This window comes from Anguilla rostrata, chromosome 7, assembly GCF_018555375.3.
Source record: "Anguilla rostrata isolate EN2019 chromosome 7, ASM1855537v3, whole genome shotgun sequence".
In the NCBI taxonomy this organism is placed as follows: Eukaryota; Metazoa; Chordata; class Actinopteri; order Anguilliformes; family Anguillidae; genus Anguilla; species Anguilla rostrata.
Window position 1 is genome coordinate 55,529,743 of NC_057939.1, and position 27,683 is coordinate 55,557,425.

A 27,683-nucleotide genomic window follows, 5' to 3' on the forward strand; every position below is an offset into this window, starting at 1 on the left:
AAAAATGATACAATTAAATTTGATATTAGAGAAAATTGAAGCAAATGTGAAAGAAGGCAAGTTCTCTCTCTCTTAAAAGGCCTGTTGACAGGCCAATGGATTGGCCAATCAGGACACTGTCTGCATCAGGTATGACAGGGAGCACAGACACAGGGATGACACAGGGAGCACAGACACAGGGATGACACAGGGAGCACAGACACAGGGATGACACAGGGATGACACAGGTAGCACAGACACAGGGATGACACAGGGATGACACAGGGAGCACAGACACAGGGATGACAGAGAGGACTGGCCCAGCTGTGGTGCAGACACCAATAAAGGAAAACAAGACAGACAATATCCATGGATGTGGATAAACTTTTAGTTTTTAATCCAAAATATTACAGTATTCTCACAGCACTCTCCCCAACCAACACTCTGTCTGTTCTGTAAGTATCGGAGTGAGTTTTATCTTAGTTTGTTACTCCTGTAGTTTTCAGCACCTTTAAATGAATACAAATATCGGCAACCAGTCAGAACATGCAAAGACTGTCCCTGGCATTTACTCATATTTGTGAGATCAGTCATGTTGAAACGGTGCTGAAAAAAAAAAAAAAAAAAAAAAAAACACTTCAAATTACTTCATCCCCACAAGTTAATTAATTGCTTTTTCCCCCAGGCCAAAAGAATGCAACAGGAGCATTTTTTTTTTAAAGTTATGATTCGGAAAACATTGGCACATTTGAAGGCAGTAATTAAACCTGGCCTTATAGACCACCTTTCAGCCCCCCCTGCTGAAAGACACACAAAGCAGCAGCCAATGTATGGGTAAACACAGGTCTGTGCGCCATTTTGGCTCAAAGGCAGCGCACATTCCTCAGTGAAAAAGGTAGACTTCTGGGCAAAATGGCACACGAGGCCCTTGAGGAGTGTGACCATTCATACGAAGCGTGACGGTGCAGAGCATTCATTTTGAGCAACGCGGCAACACGTTCATGTTGCAAACCATTCACGCGTGCAGGTAAGGGAAAGACACTGCGACATTTACCAGCTGGGCTGACCAAACCGGTTTCATTTCAGACTTCAGTCACGGATTTTCAGCACACCAGTGTGGGCTCAAATGACTGATCGATACAAATGTACTGCAACAGAACACAAAAGTTCAAAAGTACAATATTGTAAATAAACTTCAATACCTGGAGGGGAGAGGACATCACTGGCTAATGTGACACTGGCTAAATACAATATTAATGTGTCATTAATATTCACATGGGCTTCACAGTAGACAAATCAGTCACCTTATACAGCAGTAACACCTGACAAGTGGAGACCACTTAGCGGCGTTGGCGCTTAATGAGTCACAGTTCAGAAACAGGCTCATGTACCAGTTCACAACGCAATCTCCCAGAACCCAACCCACATCAACTTCTGCCCCAAAGCCATACGTATTATGGTCTCAGCATTTGGTCATTTTAAATCTAACAAATTATTTCGTAAAACCATCTAACTTGGACCACAAATAATCAAACCCACTGGCGTTTTAACATTTTTTAAACCAACATTTTCTAACCCTCTCCTTAAATGAGAACTCGCAAACCAAAACTGATTCATTTGAAAGGTTAAATACCTGTTCCTACACTAGCTAAGATTCATACACTGCAGAAAACCTTGAGGCTGCCAATGTCTGAACTGTCATCTGAATTTATAGAAACAGTGAAAAGGCTAAATGAGACACATCTAGAACAGCTGTCCACTGCAGGGACCTGGATTAGAGAGGACCTTTAGTATTCCCTTTGGAAATACCAGCGTTCCCCCTTTGGGAATTCCAGTGTTCCCCCTTTGGGAATTCCAGTGTTCTCCTTTTGGGAATACCTGCGTTCCCTTTTTAGAAATCTCTGAAAAGCTGGCACTGCCTAGGACTAATCGGGATTATATGAGGTTGTAGTCCAGAGAGACAGCCATTAACCGTTTACTGCTGAATTTAATTTAGATGTCTGGCTTTTCACTCAATTTTCAAATAATTAAAAAATAATGATGAATGAACAACACACTGATATGCTAATACGCAGGTTTTCAATACTTCTGAGCTTTTCAGTGATGAGAATACTATACATGGAAACACACTTTTCTATTTTTCATTCACAAATGAAAAGCTCTTGAATGTCATAAAGCTGGTTTGCATCATTCACTCAAGGAAGAGGATCATGGTCCTGAAATAAAGGATGCTGCTCAAAAAACACATTCCTGCATTTAAGCATTAGATACGCATTACAAAACATCCATTTGAATTTCACACATTCTTTCATAGACAGACACTTTCTATTGACCCATAAGGCGTAAAATTAACCCAAGTACTGAAGGCATTGCGATGGCCTGCACATTCACGGCTGTAAAAATACACTTCTTACATTTGCCAAATTTGAGATTCGGGCACTTGAGAGTATGAAAGCTGGCAAAACCACCCTGAACACGGACAGGCGTTAAGGGAGAAGGCACGGTCGGCACACTTTACCACTACTGAAGGCGTCGAGCTACACCTCCGGGAGAGACTAGCAGAACTGCCAAGGCAGGACAGTCAGAATCTCATATCCTCAAAGAGCACTTCTTTTAAGAAACCCCCCCCGCCTCCCCCCAAGACTCGCCTTCCCCTCACATGACACTGTTAAACTGTCATGCAAAACCTTCGCCACATATCACACTGTTAAACTCATTCAAAACCAAACTGATACTGGCTGTCAGGACAGTACATGAGCAGTGCAGCTGGAATCGACTTCAGCTCCCTGACTTCATTCTGAAACAGTCACCATCAACGTACTGAGGATAAAACTTCCAGATTACGTTGTGAGGAAAACGGCATGTACTTAATTAAAAATAAGAAAATCTAAAAATTAAAAGTGTCTAAGGTAAAAGGTAGCTAGTGTGACATTTTAGGAAATAAGTGAAGACCTGTCCTTTCCAGTTTTTTGAGTGTGGTCCATGTATCTTCTGCTGAGAACAGAATTTGGCACTTCCTAGTCATCTGGTTCATCATCATCATCGTCACCTTGGTCCTGAGAATCCAAATCATCTTCATCTTCAATCTGTGAAGAGGCGATAGAGAAACACAAACACTCTGCGCTTGTCATAAGGACAGAGAAACAGATTAACAACATGCATCATCTGATAATGACAAATGATCACAGCGAATAAATAACAGTCATTGAATTCATGGTCCTCACAGGGAAATAAATGTACATAAATATCTTTAATATAATTACAATGTAACAGGGAAAAATTGCTTTAATAAAAATTTCTAAATGAAATTTGCCGACTGGACATAAAAAGTAAATGGCAGATGCAGTGCTTCCCCCTGCTGGGGGACTGCTGGTACTGCAGTGCCCCGGCCCATACCGGCTCCCCCAGTGCTTTCAGCCTGCTTCTCAGGGTGGTGATCTTCTGGTCCTGGTCGGCCAGCAGCATGAGCAGGTCGTCCTGCTCCTTCCTGGACTCGGCCAGCTCCTCCTGGAGCCTGGCTCGCTCCGCCTCCAGAACCGCCACGCTGCTGTTAGCGGACGCTAGCTGCCGCTCCGCACCGGCGCCCGACTCAGCCAGCCGCCTCACTTCCTCCTGCGGGGCGGAGCCAGAGTTTAACCGCTGGAGGGGCGTGGTCAGCCCAGCGGCGTGGGCGTCCGCTCGCCGTACGACCGATAAATCTGAAATCCGTTCTGTGAAACCGCAACGCAGGCTAGTGCTGCAGTAAGCGCTGCACCGCCTGACTGTGACTAGTGTTGCAGTAAGCGCTGCACCGCCTGACTGACGCAGAAGCATCCTTATCTGAACATGAATATGCATGAGTGCCAGCTTAAGCCACACCCCCTTGTGGGACCTGTGGTGTTGAAACCAGATTCTCTGCCCTGATTGGCCTCGAGCGACCCAGCCGCTCTTCACAGGCAGTCTGTGAGCCGGGACCTGAACGATGGACTGTGTCACAGTGGATCTCGCACGTGTGTGTGTGTGTGTGTGTGCTCTTTTCTCCACAATTATGAGTGAACAAGCCAGGAAGTGAACAGACCTTCAGCCTCTGGGACTCCTGGGTCTGGGCAGTGAGCAGACTCTGCAGGTCTGAAGCCGCAGGGTCCACAGCTTCTTTCTGAGGAAGAGAACCAAACGCAGTCTTTACAGGCCCTCATTATGACATCACTTCCTGTTATACATTGGTCATGTTCCTACAGCGACAGCACTGTAATTACGTACCTCGGCTACAACACAAATAAATAAAAGCACAATGAAAACTTGAAACCTTGACCACTGGGTCCAGAGTCAATTGATTTGACGGCTACACTATAAGGCTTGGATAATTATCCAGTCAGTTCATCTCTCCTGACACAGTACATACTTTCGATATATTAAGTTAAGTCACACATAAGACACTTAAACTGTCCAGAATATGGACACCTGTTAAGTAAATAATGTCAGTTATGTAAAGTAATGCAATACAATTATAATATGTAAAGTGCTCAAAGTGCAACTGGAGGAATACAGCTTACAGCAGATTGGGCAGCTGTCTTCAGCAAGTCCTGCTTCTCGGCCTGCAATTGGCTGATCTGTGTTGACTGTGATGCAACTCGACTCCTCAGTGCCTCCAGCTCCTGCTCCAAATAAGGGCAATGAGAATGACTCACAGTTAACATGCACAAGGACCAATCAGAATGCTGCACTAAGGAGCAGGACGGACGGTCATCCAGTCATGCAGCACACATTTCACATGTGAAGCAGAGATCCAGTCGCATTCAGGCAGTGTGAGAGAGGGTCTTACCTTCAGAGTTTCAGCATTATTCTCCAAGCCGTTCACGGTCTGAGCCCTTTCAGAGTTCTTAAACAAAAAACAATAATATCATGACGTTGCCGTATCTACAAATGCAATACGCTTTCGACACAAACGCCTGGAAGTGAAATGGCAGTTAAATAACTGTTAAATTTAAAAATCAAAGTGCAGCATTTCCGTGGCCCGTCTGTGCAGAGCTTGCAGCGCTATTTTTATAAACGCACGCGCTTCTCCTTTTCGTCCCCGTCACACTCAACCGGCAGCGTCTGAAAATACCCCGGAACATCCCCTTTTTAGACACATTTCATTAAATCTGCGTAATAATCAGTTAATGTGTCTGGAATTAGAGTTATGTTAGAACTGATACTGGGGGAAAACAGCATCATAAGAAACTTAACAAACCTCCAGGACTTGAGTACTCCCGGAGGCTTATTGAGTGTCACACGCGCCTCATTTCATTACTTCAGGAAGACGTCTCGAAATGTTTTAAATTTAGTGGAGCAATCTTACAAACCAGCTCTTTTTTTTTTGGTTAAAGTTTAGGCGGAATCCAACTTTCCTAGTTCAATACATGATTAAGAACTCAACTGAGACGGCAGGCACCAGGGCAGCCGAGCGCACACACAGGGGGCAGAGCGCTCAGGCTCACCAGGCTGGTGATGATGGCGTTCCTGTCGGCTAGCTCCGCCTCCAGCCGCGCACTGCGACCGCGCAGCTCCTGTAGCTCCTCCCTCAGACGGCTAAGCTCCTCCCTCTGCAGGCCGTTCATCTGGGCCTCCTCACCCTGACCTCCTGCCTGCTGGGAGCCCTTCTCTGAGGGGGGGGGAGAGAGAGAGAGAGAGAGAGAGAGGGACGTTAACTAGGCATGAAAGACGAGTGTGAAGGACTGGCTGTAAGGGCGGAGCTGGGTACCTAGCTTCAGTTTCAGGATGCTGTGCTGGTCTCTGTGCTGCTGTATCTGCAGCACCTGCTGAGCCACCGTCCTCTTCATCTGCTCAGACTGAGAGCTCAGCGACACCACCTGCTCCTTCAGCTCATTTATCTGGGCATCCTGTACTGGGACAACACACACGCATACCACACACACGCACAGACACACAGACACAAGCAGAGACAAGCGCACACACACACACACACACACACACACACAGCACAGGCACGACACAGACGCACAGACGCACAGACGCACGCACAGCACAGCGCACAGACGCACAGACGCACAGACGCACAGACACACAGACACAAACACACACTTGAGAGGTATTGCACTGAATACAAACTAACCAGCAATTGCCCCGATGGACAGGACACTCCCCTAATGCGGACCGCTTCCCTTACCTGCTCCCTAATGAGCTCCTTGTACTGAGTCATTATGCTGTCGTGCTGCTCCAGAGTCTTCTTCACCTCCTCCTCCTTCCTCTCCTCCTCGCTGGACTTGTACACCGACTTCGTCACCACACCTGAAGGACCATAAAGCATGAGGACCAGAAAGCTCTACACATCCACACAGGGAAAGCAAGGCCACTTCAGGAAAGTTCAGACAGCTGACCCTCAGATGTCATGAGAAAATATAACACTTAAAAACTAAGTTTGGAGTACACTGCCGGTGAGCGAACACAGGCAGGCTGGGACGAGTTCGGGCCGCGTTATGACTAACCCTCCAGCTCCTTGACCAGCTTGGTGAACTGGTGGTCGAACAGCATGTGCTCGGGGGTGGGGCCTGTGGGCTGGGGCTGGTGGGCCGCACGGGAGTACTGCTCCTGCTTGCTGATGAAGCTCAGCTTCTCCACGAAGTTCTCCTTCCCGATCCTCTTCTCTATCAGCTGCTTCAGCTTCTCCCTGAACGGGGAATGGAGGAAGAGAAGCAGGGGGAAAAATGAAAATGTGTTGTGAAGTCACCTGAAAAATATTTTACTTTGTTCTATTTTTAAAAAATGAAAAAAGTGAACATTCCAGTCTAGTCTTCTTTAACATTGGAGGCAGGACTTCATCATTCCATTTTCTGCAGTCATCACAGCTAAATTAGCCTGTTAGGATTTCATATTGTCTGCGTGGTGGAAACTGTCCATTACACTGCCTGAAAGTGATGAGAAATGAACAGCTCAGCAGGCTGGCTGCCAACACGTCCCACAGCTGCGAAACCAGGCTGTTCATCCACTCTGCCACGTCCCCATTCACCGGTAAAGAGACGTTCTAACACACAGCAAGCACTGTGGGACAGAGTCTAACACACACCAAGCACTGTGGGTTAGGGTTGGGGTTGGGTCAGGCTCAGCGGTAGGGTAGGGTCAGGAGTGTTGGGTTAGGGTTGGGTCAGGCTGAGCGATAAGAGTTGGGACATGCTCAGAAGGGCTGGGTCAGGTTCAGTTGGGTTGGGTGAAGGTTGGGTAAGGCTGAGCGGTAGGGGCCCATACTTGGTGTGGTTCTCCAGGGAGTTGTCGTTGTAGCAGATGCAGATCCCCAGCAGCAGGGCACACAGGCCCTGTACCAGCCGCTCGTCCTCCCCCTGGTTCTCCGAGATCTGTCCCGTCAGCTGGGGGGGGTCGCTGGGTTAAGGGCTCATAGAGCTCATAGTGACACCATCAAACACTCATCAGCCTCCACGCCCCCCCCATCCCGCACGGTAGCGCACCAGTTCAGTACATCATCGGACAGCGCTAAGGACGCACTCTGTGAAAGCACTGCAGGTTTGGGCCCAGTCCAGGCCCCCGTCCAGCTCTCTCTCTCATCCAATTCTAAACCATCCATAGGATTGCACGGGCTGGGACTACTATAAGGGGAAGGATACGTAGGAGACGTTTTGGGGAGTGTGTAGGCTGGGACTACTATAAGGGGAAGGATACATAGGAGACGTTTTGGGGAGTGTGTAGGCTGGGACTACTTTAAGGGAAGGATACGTAGGAGACGTTTTGGGGAGTGTGTAGGCTGGGACTACTTTAAGGGAAGGATACGTAGGAGACGTTTTGGGGAGTGTGTAGGCTGGGACTACTTTAAGGGAAGGATACGTAGGAGACGTTTTGGGGAGTGTGTAGGCTGGGACTACTATAAGGGGAAGGATACGTAGGAGACGTTTTGGGGAGTGTGTAGGCTGGGACTACTTTAAGGGAAGGATACGTAGGAGACGTTTTGGTGGTTGTGCAGGAAGTGGGTGACGGCGATGGGGCAGCTGCTGATCCAGGAGCAGAGCAGGATGAGCAGCCCGACTCGCGTCTGGACTTTACTGCCCTGTGGACAGAGCGACACACACGTGTGTGTTATCAGCTACACATACAAACACACACGTGTGTGTTATCAGCTACACACGCACACACACATACAAACACACGTGTGTTATCAGCTACACATACACAAACAGACACACACACACGCATACACTTGTCCATTATCAGCTACACATACAAACACACACACGTGTGTATTATCAGTTACATAAACAAGTACACACACGCGCACACACACACAAAAACATTGAATGAATTTGCATATATATTTATAAATAAGCCTTGGACAGTCATTTACTGGAGCCATTCTCCACACATCCAACCAAATTCCTTCCTGTAGGTTAATTTTCAACACCCAAGTGTCCTTCAATAAAACATATTCTGCGCCCGGAATAGATTTGTATGCAAAATGATGATTTCTACAAAACTGAGAAAGGCCCATCCTTTAGATTATGGAAACACCATAACCCATTCATTCAGCGAATAGTGCAATATATATATATATAGCTTATATATATATATATGTATAAAAGACGTATCTGAGTTTGTTCTCTTAAATAACTTTTCTGAAATAAATTTCTTACTGACTAAGCTGGGACAAGACCAGGAACCAGGAAGTAGCATTAAGCTGGGACAAGACCAGGAACCAGGAAGTAGCATTAACAACATCTCACGTGTTTAGCTGGACCATGAAAATGACTGCAAGGCACATTTTTGCACACCGTTAGTTATTATGCAGCGTTAATGAAAACGTAGCATAAAAACAGCATTCAAAAACAAAAGGCCAAAGCATGTTGACTTATCTGAAACCATTAAATAATCAATCTTTTTCATTTCAATTTCCACACCATCCCTCATTACATTAGTTATAATATTTGAATGTGGGGAAACAAGTAATCAAATGATACTACATAAAAAAATCTTACTGAAAGTGAAAATAATTGGTGTGTTCCACCATTTATTTATAATATCATCTCCCAGAGGACAGGAGGTGTAATAGCACCATTAGCATTCCCTCAAAACCAAATCAGCTTTATAACCAGGCCAGCAGTGTTACATATTTGAGCCCCATTGTTTTTGCGATGTTTTATTTATTCCTTTTTATACAGTTCTGATCATGTGCTGCTCGCATAATGGCAAGATGAGCCAGACAGATGTATTAACTTTTAAACAATTATTCCCTTGGATGGAATTTATTTAAAAACAGCTGGTTAGCTTTTAACTCACCGTTTCTCCAACTGAATCACAGCAAAACTTGCCAACATTCATTCTGAATATTTAAGAATTCAAGTATCGCCTGGTGAATTCGTTTCCAAGAATACAGTTGTGTTTACATTTGCATGCAGAGCACTTCCTCAGTGTTTGATGCACCCATGCAAGCATAACTGAAGATCATCTGAGAGACATCTCTGCGGCCGTCTCGCATTAGTGCTAAAAATGAAGACGTCTCATTTTACGCAACTTCATCCTGGTGACAGACGGCTCTCAAATCGACCCAAATCAGTGTGTGATTCTTACTGCGTACAGCTTGCCTGTACATAGACAGCACGGGGCTTTTCAGGGGATGACAAAAATCGCAAAAACAACAGAGCCTCCACATCCTTCAAACGCAAACCCACACAACACACTGGAGCCAGGTTAGAACCGATGGGGGTTTGGGGGGGGGGGGGGGCAGAACAAGGGGTGGCACATCTACCAAAACCAGAGGCAGGGAGAAGCCCGAACCGAAACATGGAGCAACCTGCTTTCGGCAAGCAGACACTCCAGGCGCCGTCCCCACGGCAACTTACCCTGCGCTCGATCTTATCGCCCTGCAAATCACAACGCCACACAACTGAGATTTACAGACAAACACCACTTCCCCCCCCCGCCCCCTCATCAACATTACGCAAGAAAAACTGCTCAAATGAGAACATACACACACCACTAAATGGACGGAGAATTACTCATCGGAAATCCAATCCAGGTTTACAGCTAGTACACAACACAGTTTACAACTAAACAGACGTCTAATTTTTAAATGGCAATGTCCTCCGAGGCAGCAGGGGGCGCTGTACCTGGGAGAGGATGTTGGTGCACTGCTGCAGCAGGGAGATGGGTGGGGTCCCGGCACTGGTGGCCAGCTGCACGCGCAGCAGCTGCTCTTTCTGCGCGGGGTTGTCCAGCAGGGCGTGGGACAGCGCCACCGCCGCGCACCAGTTAGACAGCGAGTCCGAGGAGAACAGCCCCCCACACAGCAGCTGCCCCGCCGTGATGGAGCTCGCTGCGCAGAGGGAGGGAGAGAGGGAGAGAGAGGGAGAGGGAGGGAGAGAGGGAGAGGGAGAGAGAGAGAGAGAGAGAGAGAGAGCACACAATTACCCACAAGCCCGAGGGACATGAGGGACTGAACGCCAAACACCACAAGGGACTGAACACAACACACCACGCTATCATCCAGAACATCCCTCGCAGTGCACACCTTTACCCACCGCAGCACACACACTTTCCGAGTTCCATCTTTGCAACTTTACTGAGGTTACTAGACTAGACCAGGTCCACTGGGAGAGCACGCTCACCCTCGATGGTGGAAGGCAGGAGTGTGGAGACGACCTCTTCCTGGCCCTTGTGGTTCCTGTACAGGAAGCTCTGGAAGCAGTAGAGCACGGCACAGCGCAGGACGAACGGCTGTCTCTCGTTCACCATGGACATCAGCAGCACCACGATGGCCGGCCTGTGAACCGCAGCAAAGGTCAGAGGTCACCCTTTTCATACCACACCACCACACACCGCATTTTTAATCACGGCCTGAGACTTCCATAAGAAGAACCTTTAAAATTACATCCTCACAAATCATATTCTGCCAACAAAGATGTATTTTTATGTTAAGATTTTACTTTTTTGTCCTGTGTGTTTGTGTTTGAATACTGTATATTTATTTAGCATGCATAGGCCTACATTTTGTATAGCACTTTGGTTCAACAGTTGATTTAAGTGTGCTTTATAAATACAATTTACAATAAATAAATACATTTTATTTAGAAATAAAAAGTAAATTAAAAAATGGAATTAAATCCAATATGGCGTTCAGACTCGGGTGATCAGCCAATCGCTGGGATTAAATTCCCTGTTCGAACAGGAGGCGAGAAAGCGGTTAGAAGTGATAATGAGCGTTTGACCTTGGTGGGTTGGAGGGCGCATTCACTGAAGCAAAGTAATCCTGGTTGTCCTGGGAACCGCGGATGACTTCCGATACCGTATTGATGGTCTGGGAAAAAAAAAAAAGATGAAAATGTTCTCACCTTCAAAACTAACTGGCAATATGAAGAGATGAAAACTCATGAGAACACTCCACTAAGAATCACTGAGATGCTAAACCTTTGAGACAAAACTATTAAATGATAATACAACTCAAAGATATAAAAAGATGCAGTTATAAGATAATGACCCACCAGACTGGAAACAAGTTGAGAATATTTTATTTGCACGTTGTTTTCTAATCGAGCGGCTCCAAATAGAAGTTAGCTCCAGTTAATCGTTTTCTGTACCACTTCTTTCTAAAACCAGGAAGTGTGTTAAAAGCAGCGGGTCTCACCTCTGTGAGAATGTCTGCAGGAACTCCTTTCTAAAACCAGGAAGTGTGTTAAAAGCAGCGGGTCTCACCTCAGTGAGAATATCGGCAGGCACGCCGGTGGCCATTAGGATGGCGCAGAGCTGCTGCAGCAGGCCGCAGTGGTGCATGGCCTTCTGGCAGCTGCTGATGGCTCCGGGGGAGTTCACAGGGGACACCATCACTCGGACCAGCTGCAGAGAGGCAGGGGAAACGTCCTTATAAACCATGACTCAGCACACAGCCCTGTGTGCGGGGTCAGGGTGGAGGAACTCGCAAGCATTAGCACAGGGAAGAGAGCCTGTCTCAGAACAGATAGACTGGCCATTCACCTGCAACATGCGGTGGAGGTTTGTCACCTTCTGGGCCGACCAACCAGAGTTGTCGTCCCTGACTTCAAACCAGGGCTTCATGCGCTGAACGTAAGAGCCCTCCTTGTAGAAGTTCTGGTTGGAGCTGTTGTTCTTGAGGAGACTGAGCAAAAGCAGCAGGCAGTCCTCCACCACAATACCTGCAAGCGGTTTTAAAGGCGACATTACTCCCCGACCCTACCGCTGCATAACCCACTTCAGTCTTACGCGCATTTCAGAACTTAGCTTGGTTGTACCACAGCATGGCTAACACACTGTTTTACCGCTTTAGCCTTAGCGTTGTTTTAGAATGACAGTGTCGATGATGATGCAGTCCTCACTCTTCCTGTGCCACACTAACCTCCATCGCTGCTGCCCTCCTCTGAGATGATATCCAGGAGGCGCTCGAAGGCGTTCTCAAAGGCCACGATCTTCTGGATGGCCGCGTTGCCTTTGGTGAGCTGCTGCAGCAGTAGCAGAGCCTGGGAGAGCGGTTACACCGGGTGCTTTAAAACAGGCCCTCACTGCACACAGCATACAATAACCTTCCTACAAGCGCACGGTATCTAGTGGTGTGTCACTTGTAAACAATTTTATGAACTAATCTTTTTGGTGAACGAAAGGGGCAAACGCACCACCATGTAAGGATTCATTCATTTGCTCAGCTCTCTGTAAGTTTCGATCTTATAGCCATTCGTCGAAGCTGCAGCTACTCCTGCTTAACAGTTTTCACCATTGGGCTGTGTAGTAGCGGTCAGCCAGTGACAGCATTGATCTGCCTGAGCGAGGGCTGCCCTCCGAGCCCCTCCCTTTGGTGCGATCAAAAGCAACAGTTCCTGAACTGAAAGCGGCATTAATGTGTCTACTTACATCATTTCTAATGATTTCTCTCGAATCTGCCAATAAATCCATAAGTCTTGAAACACCTGAAAAAAAAAAAAAATAAATACATTTTAACCTTGATCAGCATTTTCACTGACATAAAAAATTACATTGGTAATCAATAAATAAAAAAAATATAATAGGCACAAATGCTGTACTACTTTCATTTGTGTTCTTATTAAACATCAGTGCCTACTCATATGAATCATAACTGATTTTACAAATGATTTTCGCTTGCCAATACAAATATTCTAGGCATTTGAACAAAGCAGTCACACGCTTTTGAAATTTTACTACACAGAACAAAAATAGTTGTAATGTGCAAGATTCTTGGCAATTCCTATGAAGGGACTACATGGCAGGATGGTTTTACTGAGAAAATGAAACCCCACAGGGATTATATTTATCTTTTTTGTCTTCAAACAAAGCTAATACTGGCAGCTGCAGACCATGCCCTTCAGACAGAGGAGAGTGGATTAGGACAGAGGCCCTAGAGAGAGAGGCCCTACCCATGGGGCTGACGAGGATGATGCCCTGCACAGGGCCACACCGCTTCTTCAGCAGGGCGGTGATGAGCTTGACCCCCGGCCACCGCACATGGAAGTCAAATTCCTAAAAATAAAAACACAAAAAGATCAAAGCAAACGGGAGAACCACAAAATGTCACACCAAAATTCTAATTACGCGCTCCACTTCTTCAAATGAGGTGCTCCCATCTCCAAAAAGATCAAAATTAGCAGTTGGAATCCGGTATGGGAAACTAGAGGCCAAGTGACACATTTGTCTCATAACATGACAATTTAACTACCTAGTGTAGGCTTATTATTTACTTTACCAATCAATTACATTTCAAGACAAAGCCACTAATTTCAATGAATGTTTACATTGCCAATCCATAATTTCCTTTCGCAGGGAAACAAGGGAAAACAATAAGTCTTAATGTACAGGGTGATATGGATGCATAAGGCTCTCTGGAAGGCGTGTGGAACGAACGCCTACCTCCAGGAGTCTCAAGATCAGCGTTATGTTTTCCTGCTCATTGATTAATGCATCAGTGAGCTGAGACCCAAGATCCTCAGCCTCCTTCTGAGAGTTCTCCTCTAGACACAGAGAGATGGGCGAGAGAAATGAACACAAAGAATACTGCACTGATTTCAGCATCAGTTCTAGAATTAATTACAGCTGCATGTGCTTTCTGTCTATTGATTTTACCCTGGCGGTTTAACCTCTCTCAACAGAACACACTGTATTAGTGAACTGACAATTGACACAGGTCATGGAAAGTTTTGGGAAACACCATTTTTGTCCTGGATCAATAACATACTTAGCTATGCCCACCCCTCAACCACAAATATTATAATACTGGTGGTTACTGATACCAAAAAAACAGTTATGGGGGAAAACATAAAAGACATGGGCAGTGACTACCACCGACAGTGAATTCATTTTGTGTTGAGTGCAAAGATGCAACACAAGCATTCTTATAATCACGCTTTTCGGAGTTCCAAAGGTGCATGCTGTCTGACCCTCTGATTGGGTCAGACAGCACTCCAAAAGCATGCAGTCGTGCCCCTTTAACCCAGCACTGAAAATAAAGACATGCAGAAGCCATTCAAAAATGACTTTTTACCTTCAGATTCATCTGCAGAATTAGACGAGAGAGAGAGGAGAAAAAACAAAAAAAATCAGTGAAAGAATCTTTGTAAAAAAATTAAAAAAAAAACATTTTTATTTGTACATTTGATTCATTCTGAGTCTCAAAGGTGGCAGAAACACATCACACATGGCGTAATTACACAGAAAGGCTGCACCATCCACCTGGTATAATCAAACCACTCTTGCTGGAAAAAGACCAGGCAGCAGCAATGACGAAGCAAGCAAAACAGCTACAAGGAATAACAAACACCTTGTTCCTCCTCTTCATCATTGGAAATGACATTGTACAATGTGTCCAGCGCATAACCAATTATTTCTGAGTCAGAGCTGGGGGAGAAATCAACAGAATGGCTGTCAAATATTTGCACAGTCCACTTTGTGCATTTTACAAATTCCACAATGCTTTTGAAATGAAAAAGCAGCTCCTCAAAAAATATATTCACTATGAGAAATACATTTATTTGCTCTGTGGAAGCACTTATTCAGCATGACATCTGGTGGCTCGCATAACATTATACCCCCACCCCTTACTCACTCTGTGAGAAATTTAACCTGATGGACTTTTTAGAGGAGAAATTCAGGCCCCGATCCCTTTCAAAATATACTGAATCAAATCTACAGACATATAAATACAAAAAAACTAAAAAACATAACTTCACATACACTAGCAACAATCTAAAGAGTTTAAAAGTCAAAGGTATTATGCAACAGTTATTCAATTTTTCTTAATTACATTTCAGTCTTTAACTATTTACAGTTCTAAACAATAGCCAATTAGTGCAAGTTACATTTTAAATCAGCAAGCTGGCACTGCAACAACTACAGACATCTATTAGATTTTTTCCCCCACCCCAAGTACTAGAGATGTAAAAAGACAGTGCTATCAAAACAATAAGAAAGCACCATGAATTCCAGTCACATACCTGTCTGTTTGCAGGACATGAATCAAATGACCCATGGCCTGTGTGCCAACTTCCAGCCGATATTTCTAAAAAAAAAAAAACACATTACTATTGCCAAAATGTATCTGAGAGGGCAGAAATGTTTGAGTGTTTTCCCACACACCAAAAATCACCAATGATGAGTACTTACAACTGAGTACTATCAATTAAATAATTACAGTAGCAATTTCCATTAATGCAGAACAAAGACATTTTCAGTCCAATATTTTGTAATATAATACATGAATTACATGTAAAACTAAAATGAGGCAAATTTTCTAACAGTCTAAAAACTATCTGTACCAACTTGGCTATTATTATTCTTATTATTATCATCATCATCATCATCAAAACTGCCTTAAATAGATAAACACAGAATAAATACGTACACAGGAATACACAAGTCAATGTGTTTGCATTTGAAGACAGGTTTAAAATGCAAGGTTGCAGGGTTTGATCTACATATTTGACAAACGCAGCATATCACCAGGCCACTGACAGGTCTGACACAATAAGGAATTCAACTCGTCTCACAAAAAATTCCAACCAAACTAACATAACCAGTCTCTCCAGGAGGTCGGAAGTGTTGGTCAACTATAAGGTGTAGACTGAATATTGAATGGTAAAACCTTCCTTGTTGTGGAAACTACCTGTCACTGGGGAAACCATGCCTATTTTGCTATCCTTTTTTACATTTTCGCTGTAAAAGAATAAGAAGGGAACAAAACGTATGGCAAAATGCAGCCATATCAAACAGACTGAAACCGCATGAATTACTAGCGTTTCCCACGCTTATATTGATGACATGCTCAACACCATTGTGCGATTAGAAACGCAGAATACGTGCACAACTTCACCAGAAGTGCATCGCTTAACATAATCATTAGTAAATGCTCCACATGCGGAGGTAAGAGTGCGCATACCTTTGAGAGAGATTTCAGAGCTCGAACGGCATCCCTCCGGTCCTCCAGCAAGGTGGAGGAGGCCACTCGGTCACACAGTTTCTGAATCTGTTCCATAAAAAATTATATTCCCTAATTTGCCAGTGGCCATGAAAATAATGTAAACAAACACAGCTATTTTTAACGGCCCAGTAACATGCAGGAAAACCAACTTCTCATCGGCTGGTAAGAACATATCAGCCTACATGTTGTCATTTATTCATTCTCATGTTACACTTTTGATAATATGTTCAAAGACCAGGTGCGACATTCCAGATATACTACAGGTTAGAATTCGTTAAACTCAGTTCACTCACAGTTCTGACTTTAAAATAAACAGCTGTTCATGAAACAGAACATTATCACCATGCCAATACTCTGGAATGGTACTTGAGCTAGTGACAAGCGAGTACTGCCTCGAAGTTTTAAAACATCGGCAACATTAGGATTTTGGCTGGTGTACATTTAATAGCTTTTAATTTGAATTTTGTACACATTTGAATACGTTGTGCGAGTGGCAGGGTTGAAATTCATCCATTTTTTTCCTAAAAGTAGATGGCAACAGAGAACTGCTACTAGGCAACGTGATGCTTGAGGGCGCGGATAACATTAAAGGCAGAAAATGTTTTGTGCAAAATCATCTTCCTACAATAGGAAAATTAAAATAGCCTATATCACAGTGGAAGGCGTGCAACTACAGATAAAGAGGATGAACGGTCAACAGATACAAATGTTAGAGACTAATTGGCGATGAAAGCGACAAGCTTTTAGTCCACCAGAGCTAAAAACCCAGTACTGATGGACGGGGTGCAGGTCCTGCTCTGAATGGGAAGATTATTAAATGGAACCATTACCTCGTTAGCGAAAATACACGTGATACTCAGATTCCCTACACGGTTGTAGCAAGTCAGTTAGACGTGTTAAGGCTTAATATAACAGTACGTTCAAGCGGGTAGGTTATGTGCAAAAATCACCTTGTTGTCATAACTAATGAGTTCATTAGTCAACAAAATCGCCAACGTGGTCGGTTTGTTCAGCTAACAGACTAGGACCAAAAAAATGCTACATACCGCATCAGGAAGTAGGTCCTGAATTCTTCGTAATTAACTAAATACAGCTTTATCAGGCCTAACGTACAATCATGTGAAACACACACTTTTGATCTAAATACTGGATAAGTAGTCGGGAATTATAATGACATACATCGGTGTCAACAAAGTAAAAGCATTTTAAATATGAGTACTGCTGTCAAGTATACTGAACTTTTTTGGTCGTCCAACCCACTACACGCCACTGAAACACGGTGGTGTAGAATGCGCCAGCAGCACCTATGAGATCTGGAAACAGTTCCCCTACTCCTTGTCACCCTCGTCAGAATGTTTTGGGGCTAAACTGGCAACGTTAGCAAGCGATTTAGGGTTACAAGTTCGCCGCATCGCAGTTCTCCGCTAAGTTATCATGGGTGTCCTCAAGAAGTGCACACAACTCACCGTTTCTGCCCCGGATTGCTGTGGCCCCGCAGGCTGCCCACCCATAACTCCTCTCAAGAAATTCATCTTCTTGGGATTCCTCTATATAAGAAGCCTTCGTGTTGTGCAGACACTTTTGGCGTCAGTTGTTTTCTGATGTTAGTCTCAATCACTGAACTGTTGATCTCAGTCTTTAAAGAACATCTAACCCCCGGATTCGACCCCGGAAATGAACGTACACGCTATGATTTCTGCGCAAGCGCACAGCGCGTGTCTAACATAAATATATCTATGGTGCAGAAAACAGAAACTAGGACTTTCGAGTTTTTTTAAAGGTACAGTATGCAAAATTGAACATTACGTGATATGACACATAATACATACAATGTTTCATTAACATCCGGGGCACAGCACACATTATCTAAGCGCTAACCTGTCAACTGATCCAAACAAATAACATGTTATTTATATCTGTTCCATATCGGTAATTATATATATCTGTAATATTTATGAAATATTTTTTTTCCATAAATGTGTAAGAATGATTTATATAAGGATTTATTTTTTTCATTTGTGTGGGTTGGGGGGGGGGGGGGTCCTAATAAGAATATGGCTCGAAGCCAAATGCACTACTCAACTGAAACCTGCATTGGGTATTGGAAAGGGGTTCTGTTGGGTATCATGCTGGGGGCTTTGTGAAGAAAGGGTTTGGGATCCCTAACTGTAAGCTTCTATACATGTGCTGTCCGCTGAGATTTCCACATATGGCAAAAAATTTTCATTGTATAAGTGGCTGTATAAAACTTTTTTTCCCCGAGAAAAAAAAAGTTACGATTTTATCCATAGCACACTCATTATAGCATGGACCCCAAACCCAGGTCCTGAAGGGCCACATGATTCCTTTTTTTAAATAGGAGAGAATTCACTGTTTTAGAACAGTTTTTCTTTAGTAACCTTTTGAAACTAACAGTATGATGAAATATATAAAGGCATTCAGAAATGTCACATGGATGTTGTTTTATATTTCTATTTATAGACCTGTGTTCCCCAGACAATGTAACCAGTAGCCTAATCTAGGCCTACTGTACTCACTCTGGCCTCCCCTCTTGAAATAATAAAAGCAACTGAATAACAATTAAAACGGTAGCCTATAGGGAGAATTTTACTTATGATAGAAGAATATCTTAATATAATATATAGTATAACAGTAGCCTAGTCCTACTTGTGTAGGCAATCATAATTAGCGTATAGTATTTTATAAATGTAGCCTCTTATAAAACGACAATAATTGTGGATAATTCACAACTGCCTCTACTGATAAAAATAAATAAAATGTATATTGAATTATTAGATATCACTTAGGACGTCTGTGAAGTTAAATAAAAATCGGACTGTTAAAAAATGCTGTAATATTGCCGCATTTCAGTTTGAAGCCGCACAATCGCTGCTCCGCGACAAGAGGCGGGCGGGAAAATAAAGACTCGTGTTTACGTCAGAAATCGGTCTTGGCGGATGCGAGTGTTTGATTGGCCAGTTCGGTGCGATGGGGGTTCCCCGCCCCGGATTGCAGGGGTGAGACGATAAAATAGTCTATCGCTTTAAATCACAATCTCTGATAAAGCAGAGATCATAAAGTCCTGGTGGAAATTGGGAAAATCACAGACCAGTCTTTTTGCTAAATATAACTTGCAGAATTATATTTCAGAGTGCCGTTGACGAGTTGTAATATTAATACTGATCATTCCGTTTATCACTGTGTTCATTTAGGTAGGTATTTTAAGGTAAGTGGTGGTTAGCTTTTCCTGGCTTTGTCCTCATAATGAGGCTCAACGGTGAAACGCACTGTTTATGTTGTCGCGCTGGACTAGTTAGCCTGCTTGCTACATAATGTTAGCTAGTTACCGCTTCCCACATAGGCCAATGTTGTGTTCGTGTCGATTTGTATTTAGTTAACTACTAAGCTATGCCGTCGTCGTATTTGACGAACTAACCATTTCCTTTGTTTTCATTTTCCACATAAACTGACATAATGATTACATTAGCTAGTTGCTAGCCGTTAAGCAACTGAAAATCTAGCTGGCTGCAACAATAATAGACCCCCACCCCCCCACATTGTTCCGTTTATCTGCTAGATGCACATCGTAGTGATTGCGTTACTACAGTCGACAACAAATGCCAAAACTAGTCCAGCTACGTTAGCTTGCTGCCTGACTGTCAGCAACGAATGCCCCTTCCCTGTTAGCTAGTCTCACGTTAAACAAGCTCCTTGTATTTGGCCAGTGTGAGCTGTTATGTGCGGATAATGGGGAAAATTCGAATGCAGCCAACGTTACTATATTGTCAGATAAATTAACGCAGCAAGTTAAAAACAATGGCAAACAATCTAGCATCAATAATTGAGCTCTATTAGCTGGCTAACTTTAATGATTTTTATGGCCATCCAATATACGTTCCCTTGCATTTTTGTTTTGTGCATCTGAAAAAAAACGACGCCACAGCGAGCTAGGCAGCTAATTAGCTATCATACTCGGCACTGGTAGCTAGCAGCACTACCGCTTTCGTTTTCTTCGAAAACGCTGGTATATTGTAGGAGTTTTATTTTACACCCGTCCCTAAATTTCCTGTAGTCTAGCGAGCTGGCTCAACGCACCTCCAAACATTACTCTGGTGATATTCGTTAGTCTAACCTAGTTTAGTCGATGGCTTACGCGTCGGCTTGCAAGCTCGATTTGATACTAGCGACCCTTAGCGCTTCAGCTACCGGCATTTCGGTAGTTGTTTAGACTAGCACTGCGACGACGATGCAACGCCGAAGTGTATCTCGCTGGCTGTTAGCAGGATGACCAGTTGGCCAGCTAACCAACATTAGCTACGTTAGAATGTATCGGTAATGAAAGGCCGCTTGTGTCGTATAGCTTTAACTTAATAGAAATATACTGGAGCTACAACGGTTGGCAGCAATGTTGCTGGTTAGGGCTAACGTTAGATAAACGAACGATCATCTAGATGACTATCAAGCTATTTAGCTACTGCTGCGTTACATTCAACAGTGTAGCAGCGAGTAAATTTAGATTATACTTAAAGTAATGGCTATCCTTAGAGGCCCTCCTGTTTCCATCATCCGTTTAGGCCCACAGTAAAATCCTGTGATTGTTAGTCCATAACAAAGTGTATTTTATTCTATTCTGTGAGCGGACATGACCATGTATATTTTAAATTGTGTTTTATGCGTAGTTTCGACCATATGTATAATGTATGTATATAACGTTAATGAAATTTATATTATCGCTCCAAGCTAGTATACGTGCCTGCTTTGAAAATGTTGCTACGCACCAGCCCAGCCCGTGGACCAGTGATTGCGCAGTTGTATGCGCAGCTTGGTATCCAGTGATCAGGAAGAGCAAGCTGGAAATATATTAACCCAATTAGTTAACAATGCATACGAGCGTGGGAATTTACGGATAATTAAATTTTGCATGGTTCATTGTCCCTTTAAAATAACCCGTTTACGATAAGTACTATAGCTTTCTTGGTAACTGTATGTAAAAGTGTATGGAGTCCATTACTAGTTTTATTGTTGCTGGTCTTAAGCGTTTTTTAATATACCCAACGTGGCTAAATGTAAACCTAGCCAAGAACAGCGAGCGTACCTAACTAGCTAGGTGACAGTAAGGAATCCGTATTTATCACGTGGCTAGCTAACGTTCCTCCAACCGTAATTTGCACACAAAGCAAGTGGGCAAACGCATACACACATGGCCAATCAACGATAGCTTGCGAGCTAGCTAATGACTGAATCCATTTTGCTGTCAATCGCTCAACATCGCTGGCGTTTGGTGCAGAGTATTTGCTAGCCGGAGTCAAATGTCGTCATGCACAACTGCATCAATTTCATGCAAGTTGCATAATTTTGAAACTACGTTTGGCTTTTCAGGGTAGCCTACATATACCCACCCCTCCCCCCGTTTTCCGGATTTGCCATGGACGTGGTTTATCTTATTTTCTTTTCTTTTTTAAACAAAACTCATGCTTCTAGCACCATTATATTGCTTAATCTGTAATCATTTAATTGTTTTGTTGAATAGGGTGCATTATTCCATAATATGGGAAATGTGCATATATTCCATTGATTTAAAAATAATAAAAAAAGTTCAGTCTAAAAGGTAATTATCACTGTAACCCCCCCCCCTCCAGACTGGTGCATATTTAAACTTGAGTGTGTGACCAAACCAGACAAACGCCCTCATAAAATGGAGGAACCAAATTCAATGAAATCTCATTGGCTGAGACAATTGAAGTACTATTCACATTTTTCTGCTCAGTTCTAGCTCCTCTCCTCTCATGCTATTCAGTGGTAAAGTCAAACCCTATGAGATGCAAATGCACAGTTTTACAAAGTATGACCGTGTCCAGCATCCCCCATTTCAGTCCCTGCGATGTCACTGGCATGGTTTAGAATATCCTCCTTTTCACATATGAGCTGTTTTTCTGCCTTCCCTGACACCTCTGTGTTTCTGGCTCCTGTTTTTCAGCATTCTGAATTGCGTACCAAAGAAATGGTGATGGAGAAGCCAAGTCCCCTGCTTGTAGGGCGGGAGTTTGTGAGGCAGTATTACACACTCTTAAACAAGGCGCCAGACTTTCTGCACAGGTCAGTGGGAGGGGAAGATGGAATTTGCTTTATTTTGTCCCTTTTAAACATAAGCAGATGCATAGAAAAGGAAGCCGGTGATCTCCCAGCAGATGAACGTTTTTGGTGTAAAATGGCGGCGTTCTGTTTTGCAGGTTCTATGGAAGACACTCCTCCTATGTGCATGGTGGGCTGGATGCCAGCGGGAAACCGGCAGAGGCTGTATATGGGCAAGCTGTAGGTGTTACTGATATAACACCATATATGTGGCACGTGCACACACAGGCATATGCGTGCGCGTGCATGTATGTGTAAATAAGGCATATCATGGGCACTGCCTTCATCAGTAACTTTTCTGTGGAAATCGTAAATGCATAAACAAGATTTGGTTAACGTGACACGTAATCCAAAGTACTGCTGGGGAGTTCTGCTAAATAAATAAGTAAGCATAACTGGATTTCAGGTTTGCAGAGCTCCTCACATAATGGAAAGTCACTGAATTGACCACTGACTTCTGCATTTTCCAAAAATACATGCGCTTGATTTTTGCGAGTGCGAAATCATTGCATTTAAAAATTACTTGCTCATTTTTTTACATGATTTTTTTTTTAACCAGGAGATCCACAAGAAGGTGATGTCCCTTCAGTTCAGTGAATGCCACACAAAGATCCGGCACGTGGATGCCCACGCCACCCTGAACGATGGCGTTGTGGTTCAGGTCATGGGGGAGCTCTCCAACAGCGGACAGCCAATGAGGAAGTTCATGCAGACCTTCGTGCTCGCTCCTGAGGTGCGGACTGACTCTCTCAACTGCCACTATGCAAGCTTGGCAATGAAGTCACTGAGCATGTGATAAAGTGTATGTTAAAGATGGGCTAAATTCGTCTACATTTGTTGGGCTGTCTTGAGATGTTTACTGACTGTTATGGATTAGCCAAGTGGCATTTGTTAAGACTCGTTTAAAAGCTGCGGTTGGTGGCGGTGCACGGTAGTTCATTTGGCCTCGCTCTTGTTTTCGCTGAACAGGGTTCGGTGGCCAATAAGTTCTACGTGCACAATGACATCTTCCGCTACGAAGACGAGGTGTTTGGCGATTCCGAGGCCGAGCTGGAAGGTGAGCCGCGGACGTGCGTTTCAGAAAAGTGTCGTCGCCGTTTTGCGCGACGTCTGCTTCGCGCCGAGGAGGAACTCGCGGAAAGGAAGCTTCGACTGCGCCGCTATGCAAATGGCGGCACGAGGTGGCCGTTCTCATCCGTCTTTCCTTTTTTGTAGAATCTGAAGAGGAGGTGGAAGAGGAACAGGAAGAGCGACAGCTCTCGCCAGAGCCCCTCCAGGACAGCCCCAGAAGCACCGCCTACTACGAGCAGCATCCTGTGACGTGAGTCCTGCACTGGCTGGCTGTGGCTCAGGAGCTGCAGAGTTTAGCGCGCTGGGTTGTTCTGCCATTCATGTGCTTGCTTAAGGCCACACACATATCCCCATTTTTTGGTTGAGGGTGTTGAAACGCGGCAGGTTTTTTGGTTGAGGGTGTTGAAATGTGGTGGGTTGTGTTTGGGTCAGGCTGTTGAAATGCAGCTGGTTCTTGGGTGAGGGTGTTGAAACGTGGCGTTTTGTGGCATGCAGTAACGGCGTGGAGGAGGCACTGGAGGAGCCTGCTCCTGAGGCAGAACCAGAGCCTGAGCCAGAGGAGGTGAAGAAGGTCGAGGAGGAGCCCAAGCCCAATATCGAGGAGAAGGTTCTGGAAGAGCTGGAGGAGAAAGTGCCGTCTCCCGTTCCAGTGGAGTCCCCGCCCCACGCCCAGGAGCAGCCGAAGGTCTGTACCTCACCTCCAGGGGCATTGGATCCTTAACTTAAAATGTTATCAGCTGTTTCCTCAGAGCTTTGACCAACCATGTTGAGCTGAGATACACGTGGGCTGGGATGTCTTCAGGAAGCGTACTCCATGTTCTGTGTTCAGTGTTTAATCTGATGTGTACCTTTGGCTTAGATGTGGTTCCAGAGGAACTGGACTTATTTGAAAGCGGCATGGGTTTGTTGCATTTCTTGTAGACCTTCTCTTGGGCTTCAGTGACCAGTAAAAACCTGCCTCCTAGCGGTACCACGACTTCCTCTGGAATTCCTCCCCATGTTGTTAAAGCCACAAGTTCACAGGTAATCCAGTCTGTGAACAGCTGGCATCCTGCTCACAGAGTACAGCCTTCACACGTAATGGTAGAGGCACATCAGCTGAAAAGCTTTTTGTAGAATGCATGATCAGCATCGACAGCACACTCGCTATAAGTTGAAAAGCATACTTTGTTGCTATGGCGATCAGCAAAGCTAGGACACGTTTTGAGTGTTTTATGGCAGGGCGCTTTTCAGGGTTGGGTTTGGGTTTTTTTGTCGTGCTTGTTGACGTGCTGCTCCTGCCTGAACCTTGCAGCCAAGAGTGGAGCCCAAGCAGGAAGCCCAGCCGCCCGTCCCGCGGGCGAGAGACCAGCGCACGCGCGAGAGGCCTGGGTTCATCCCGCGGGGACCCCGACCCGGTAAGAGCCCCTCTGAGCCCCTCTGTCCCCCTCCCAGGCAGCTCAGCCCCTCTGTCCCCCTCCCAGGCAGCTCAGCCCCTCTGTGCCCCTCCCAGGCAGCTCAGCCTCTCCTGTCCTCTCCCCCAAATCCGCTCAGTGGAGCTTCCACAAGCTGGCACTTCGTTGCGGTGCTTGCGTTGGTTGCCACGACGACTGCGTTATTGTCACCTGCCTGTTTGTGTTCACATGCATTAGCTGATGGAATCGAACACTCCGTGTGCTTACCTTGGAAGCAGATTAGTTTTGTTTTTTTGGATGCAGGCAGTTTTCTGTTCTGTTCCAGAGCTGTATTCTGAGAGGGATTAAGTGCCTGTTAGACCCGGTTGTATTTACACACAGCCCAGGCTAGTTGTGCGCGGCACGTACCCGCATGACTTGAGACGGTGTCGGTGTAACCGATGGTAACCGATGGTGACCGGGGTAACCTGACTGCTGTTGCGCTTCCCTCGTTGGCAGATGGAGTGGCGTCGTCGGATTCGCAGGCAGGAAAGCCGCACTTCAGCTTCATAAACAAAGGTGAGCCGAGGCGTGCGGGACGCGCTCATGCAGCGCACGGTCGGGACGCTCACGCAGCGCACGGTCGGGACGCTCGCTGGGCCACAGGCGTGCGGTTCTGTCCGGCTCGTGTGAATCCCACACTGACTGTGAACTCTGTCTGCCCAGGGAGGGGAGATTCGGAAGCCAATGAGATGGAGGGCCGGCGGGTCGTGAGGTATCCAGACAGCCACCAGCTCTTCGTCGGCAATCTGCCACACGACATCGACGAGAGCGAACTGAAGGACTTCTTCATGAGTGAGTACCGCAGTCTACAGTCCCCACCCCACCAAGTGAGGCGTTCGGTGCCCTTCCTGCAGTTGTTCTCTTCGTGAGCGAGATCAGTGTTGAGCAGTGAGATTAGTGTTGAGCTCTTCCTCTGTGGTCAGCAGTGTGAGGCGTTTTCCGTTATCTTTGTCACCTCCTGTCTTCTGCAGCCTTTGGAAATGTTGTCGAGCTGCGCATCAACACCAAGGGCGTCGGAGGGAAGCTGCCCAACTTTGGCTTCGTGGTCTTCGATGATTCTGACCCTGTGCAGAGAATTCTGGGTGCAAAGGTAGGGGCCGTCTCTCTCGAATACCCAGCCCGTTGCACAACATGTCACAGTGCAATTTTTACATTTATTTATTCCCCATGCAATGTGTGCAATGGTGAAAGTCAGATGATGGGTAATATCCAGGGATATAAATGTGAAAGTAACTGCTTAAGAATGTTTCCCTCTGGGCTGGGCATCAGCCACTGAGCAGTGTATTCATTTAGTTCCACTGCCAAACCCCCCCCCCCCCCTTCCTCGCCCCTTCCCTGCCTCGCCCCGCCCCTGTTCCCGCTGTCTTCCCAGCCCATCATGTTCCGCGGCGAGGTGCGGCTGAACGTGGAGGAGAAGAAGACGCGCGCCGCGCGCGAGCGGGAGACCCGCGGCGGGGACGACCGCCGAGACATGCGCCGCAACGACCGCGGCCCCGGGGGGCCCCGCGGCATCATGGGAAGCGGAATGATGCGGGATCGGGACGGGCGGGGCCCTCCTCCGCGCGGCGGGATGGCTCCCAAGCCGGGCCTGGGTTCGGGAAGAGGAGCCGGGCAGGGCGGGGAGAGCCGATTCACCACCCAGCGACGCTGAGTGCGCCACCTGCAGTTCGGAAGTAGTACCACGTTCTTCATCTTTGCGTTCTCGTTAACGAAATCTACATAAATATATATACTTTTTTGGCTTTGGAATGTGACACAGCCTGTCAACCATTTCTTTGATGTGAAAGACAAAAAAAGAAAAAAAAAAAGAAAAAAAGCGCAAACATCGTTAGTTTACCAACTCTGAGCCGAGCCTCCTTGTCCGGTTTCTCAAGAGTTTGCAAACGTTCATTTTTAATTTGAAAAGAAAAAAAAAAAGCGAAATAAAAACAGGAGAAAATCTGCAATGTGAAACAGGGACTGATCAGACTTTACCGTAGCACAGCCCCTCAGAAGAGATTAAAGCGCTGGCCTCGCGCTGCAAGCGGGGATGCCCTTCGGATTCCTCCTCTGCACATTTTGTATAAATGCGATCTGCCCGTTACTGTGGAAACAAGAGGTGCAAATTTTGTGCAATTGGAAAGCTTGCCTTTTTATTTTCTTTAAAAAAAAACTAAAAAAAAAAACACTGCTTAAAACTAAAAAAAAAAAACAAATTGCATTTATGCACTCATCAATATGCACTAATGGGTACTTGTCATTTTACGCCGACATCGTTGGGACGACGCTGGAGGTCCCCTCACAGTCGCCAGTCTCTGGCTTAGACAAATTACTGGCAGGTCCTGATCGCCACCTGCCGCGACCAATACTCTTTCACATCTCTGACCCTTAACTATGTTTCAATTACTGCTGGGGGGAAAACAAACCGCAAGTATTTTCTTGTGAATTAAATTAATAAAGAGCAAATCCTGGACTTCAAACGGAACACGGATGGGAAAATAAGCTCAGCACTAGGACAGTTTGATGGCTCTCTCTGTTTTATTTTTTATTTTCATGTTTTTCTACCGTCTAACCAACATTGCCCGACCGCGATGCAGGGGTTCGACTCCTCCCATCTGAGGAAATATGGGTATAACATAATAAATGTACAGCAAAATCATAGCTTACTGTATTAT

The 27,683-nt window shown here is 45.3% G+C and overlaps 2 protein-coding genes and 1 long non-coding RNA gene across 7 annotated transcripts; 2 read left to right on the forward strand and 1 right to left on the reverse strand.

Moving 5' to 3' along the window:
• The first annotated feature begins 7 nt into the window (after positions 1-7).
• LOC135260116 (uncharacterized) lies at positions 8-505 on the forward strand. The gene is made up of 2 exons (XR_010331477.1): positions 8-129; positions 217-505. It is a non-coding gene; the product is annotated as an uncharacterized LOC135260116 (long non-coding RNA).
• LOC135260111 (general vesicular transport factor p115-like) lies at positions 354-18,160 on the reverse strand. Of its 4 annotated transcripts, XM_064345297.1 has the most exons (26): positions 17,857-18,160; positions 16,349-16,435; positions 15,408-15,472; positions 14,735-14,811; positions 14,459-14,470; positions 13,828-13,928; positions 13,338-13,440; positions 12,817-12,872; positions 12,308-12,428; positions 11,929-12,107; positions 11,650-11,790; positions 11,166-11,254; positions 10,566-10,720; positions 10,068-10,273; positions 9,801-9,821; positions 7,904-8,014; positions 7,204-7,322; positions 6,447-6,628; positions 6,128-6,249; positions 5,702-5,840; positions 5,439-5,602; positions 4,781-4,837; positions 4,512-4,613; positions 4,037-4,114; positions 3,376-3,591; positions 354-3,065 (listed from the first exon to the last, which is right to left on the reverse strand). In XM_064345297.1, the coding sequence occupies exons 1-26, from the start codon at positions 17,920-17,922 to the stop codon at positions 2,997-2,999; spliced, it is 2,838 nt and encodes a 945-aa protein (XP_064201367.1). In that variant the 5' UTR covers positions 17,923-18,160; the 3' UTR covers positions 354-2,996. The 4 variants fall into 4 exon arrangements, with proteins under 4 accessions (XP_064201367.1, XP_064201368.1, XP_064201369.1 ...); XM_064345298.1 differs by lacking the exon at positions 14,459-14,470; XM_064345299.1 differs by lacking the exon at positions 9,801-9,821 and having other exon boundaries at positions 17,857-18,155.
• A 1,242-nt stretch (positions 18,161-19,402) lies between these two features.
• On the forward strand, positions 19,403-27,664 carry g3bp2a (G3BP stress granule assembly factor 2a). 2 transcript variants are annotated; one of them, XM_064345304.1, is made up of 13 exons: positions 19,403-19,616; positions 22,368-22,486; positions 22,621-22,702; positions 23,082-23,255; positions 23,492-23,579; positions 23,738-23,843; positions 24,089-24,278; positions 24,515-24,616; positions 24,888-24,990; positions 25,486-25,545; positions 25,693-25,821; positions 26,001-26,119; positions 26,402-27,664. In XM_064345304.1, exons 2-13 carry the CDS (start codon positions 22,392-22,394, stop codon positions 26,678-26,680), a joined length of 1,527 nt encoding a protein of 508 aa, XP_064201374.1. In that variant the 5' UTR covers positions 19,403-19,616; positions 22,368-22,391; the 3' UTR covers positions 26,681-27,664. The 2 variants fall into 2 exon arrangements, with proteins under 2 accessions (XP_064201374.1, XP_064201375.1); XM_064345305.1 differs by having other exon boundaries at positions 19,403-19,602.
• The last annotated feature ends 19 nt before the right edge of the window (positions 27,665-27,683 follow it).

Bases quoted from the DNA above. Each gene is read 5' to 3' on its own strand.
- LOC135260111 (XM_064345297.1), bottom strand. From the start codon at position 17,922: ATGAATTTCTTGAGAGGAGTTATGGGTGGGCAGCCTGCGGGGCCACAG. The intron at 16,436-17,856 runs GTGAGTTGTGTG...TTTATGGAACAG, and splicing joins AGCAATCCGGGGCAGAAACG to ATTCAGAAACTGTGTGACCG. The intron at 5,841-6,127 runs GTAAGGGAAGCG...GTCCCAGTACAG, and splicing joins AGGAGCTCATTAGGGAGCAG to GATGCCCAGATAAATGAGCT.
- g3bp2a (XM_064345304.1), top strand. From the start codon at position 22,392: ATGGTGATGGAGAAGCCAAGTCCCCTGCTTGTAGGGCGGGAGTTTGTG. The intron at 23,256-23,491 runs GTGCGGACTGAC...TTCGCTGAACAG, and splicing joins CCTTCGTGCTCGCTCCTGAG to GGTTCGGTGGCCAATAAGTT. The intron at 26,120-26,401 runs GTAGGGGCCGTC...CTGTCTTCCCAG, and splicing joins AGAGAATTCTGGGTGCAAAG to CCCATCATGTTCCGCGGCGA.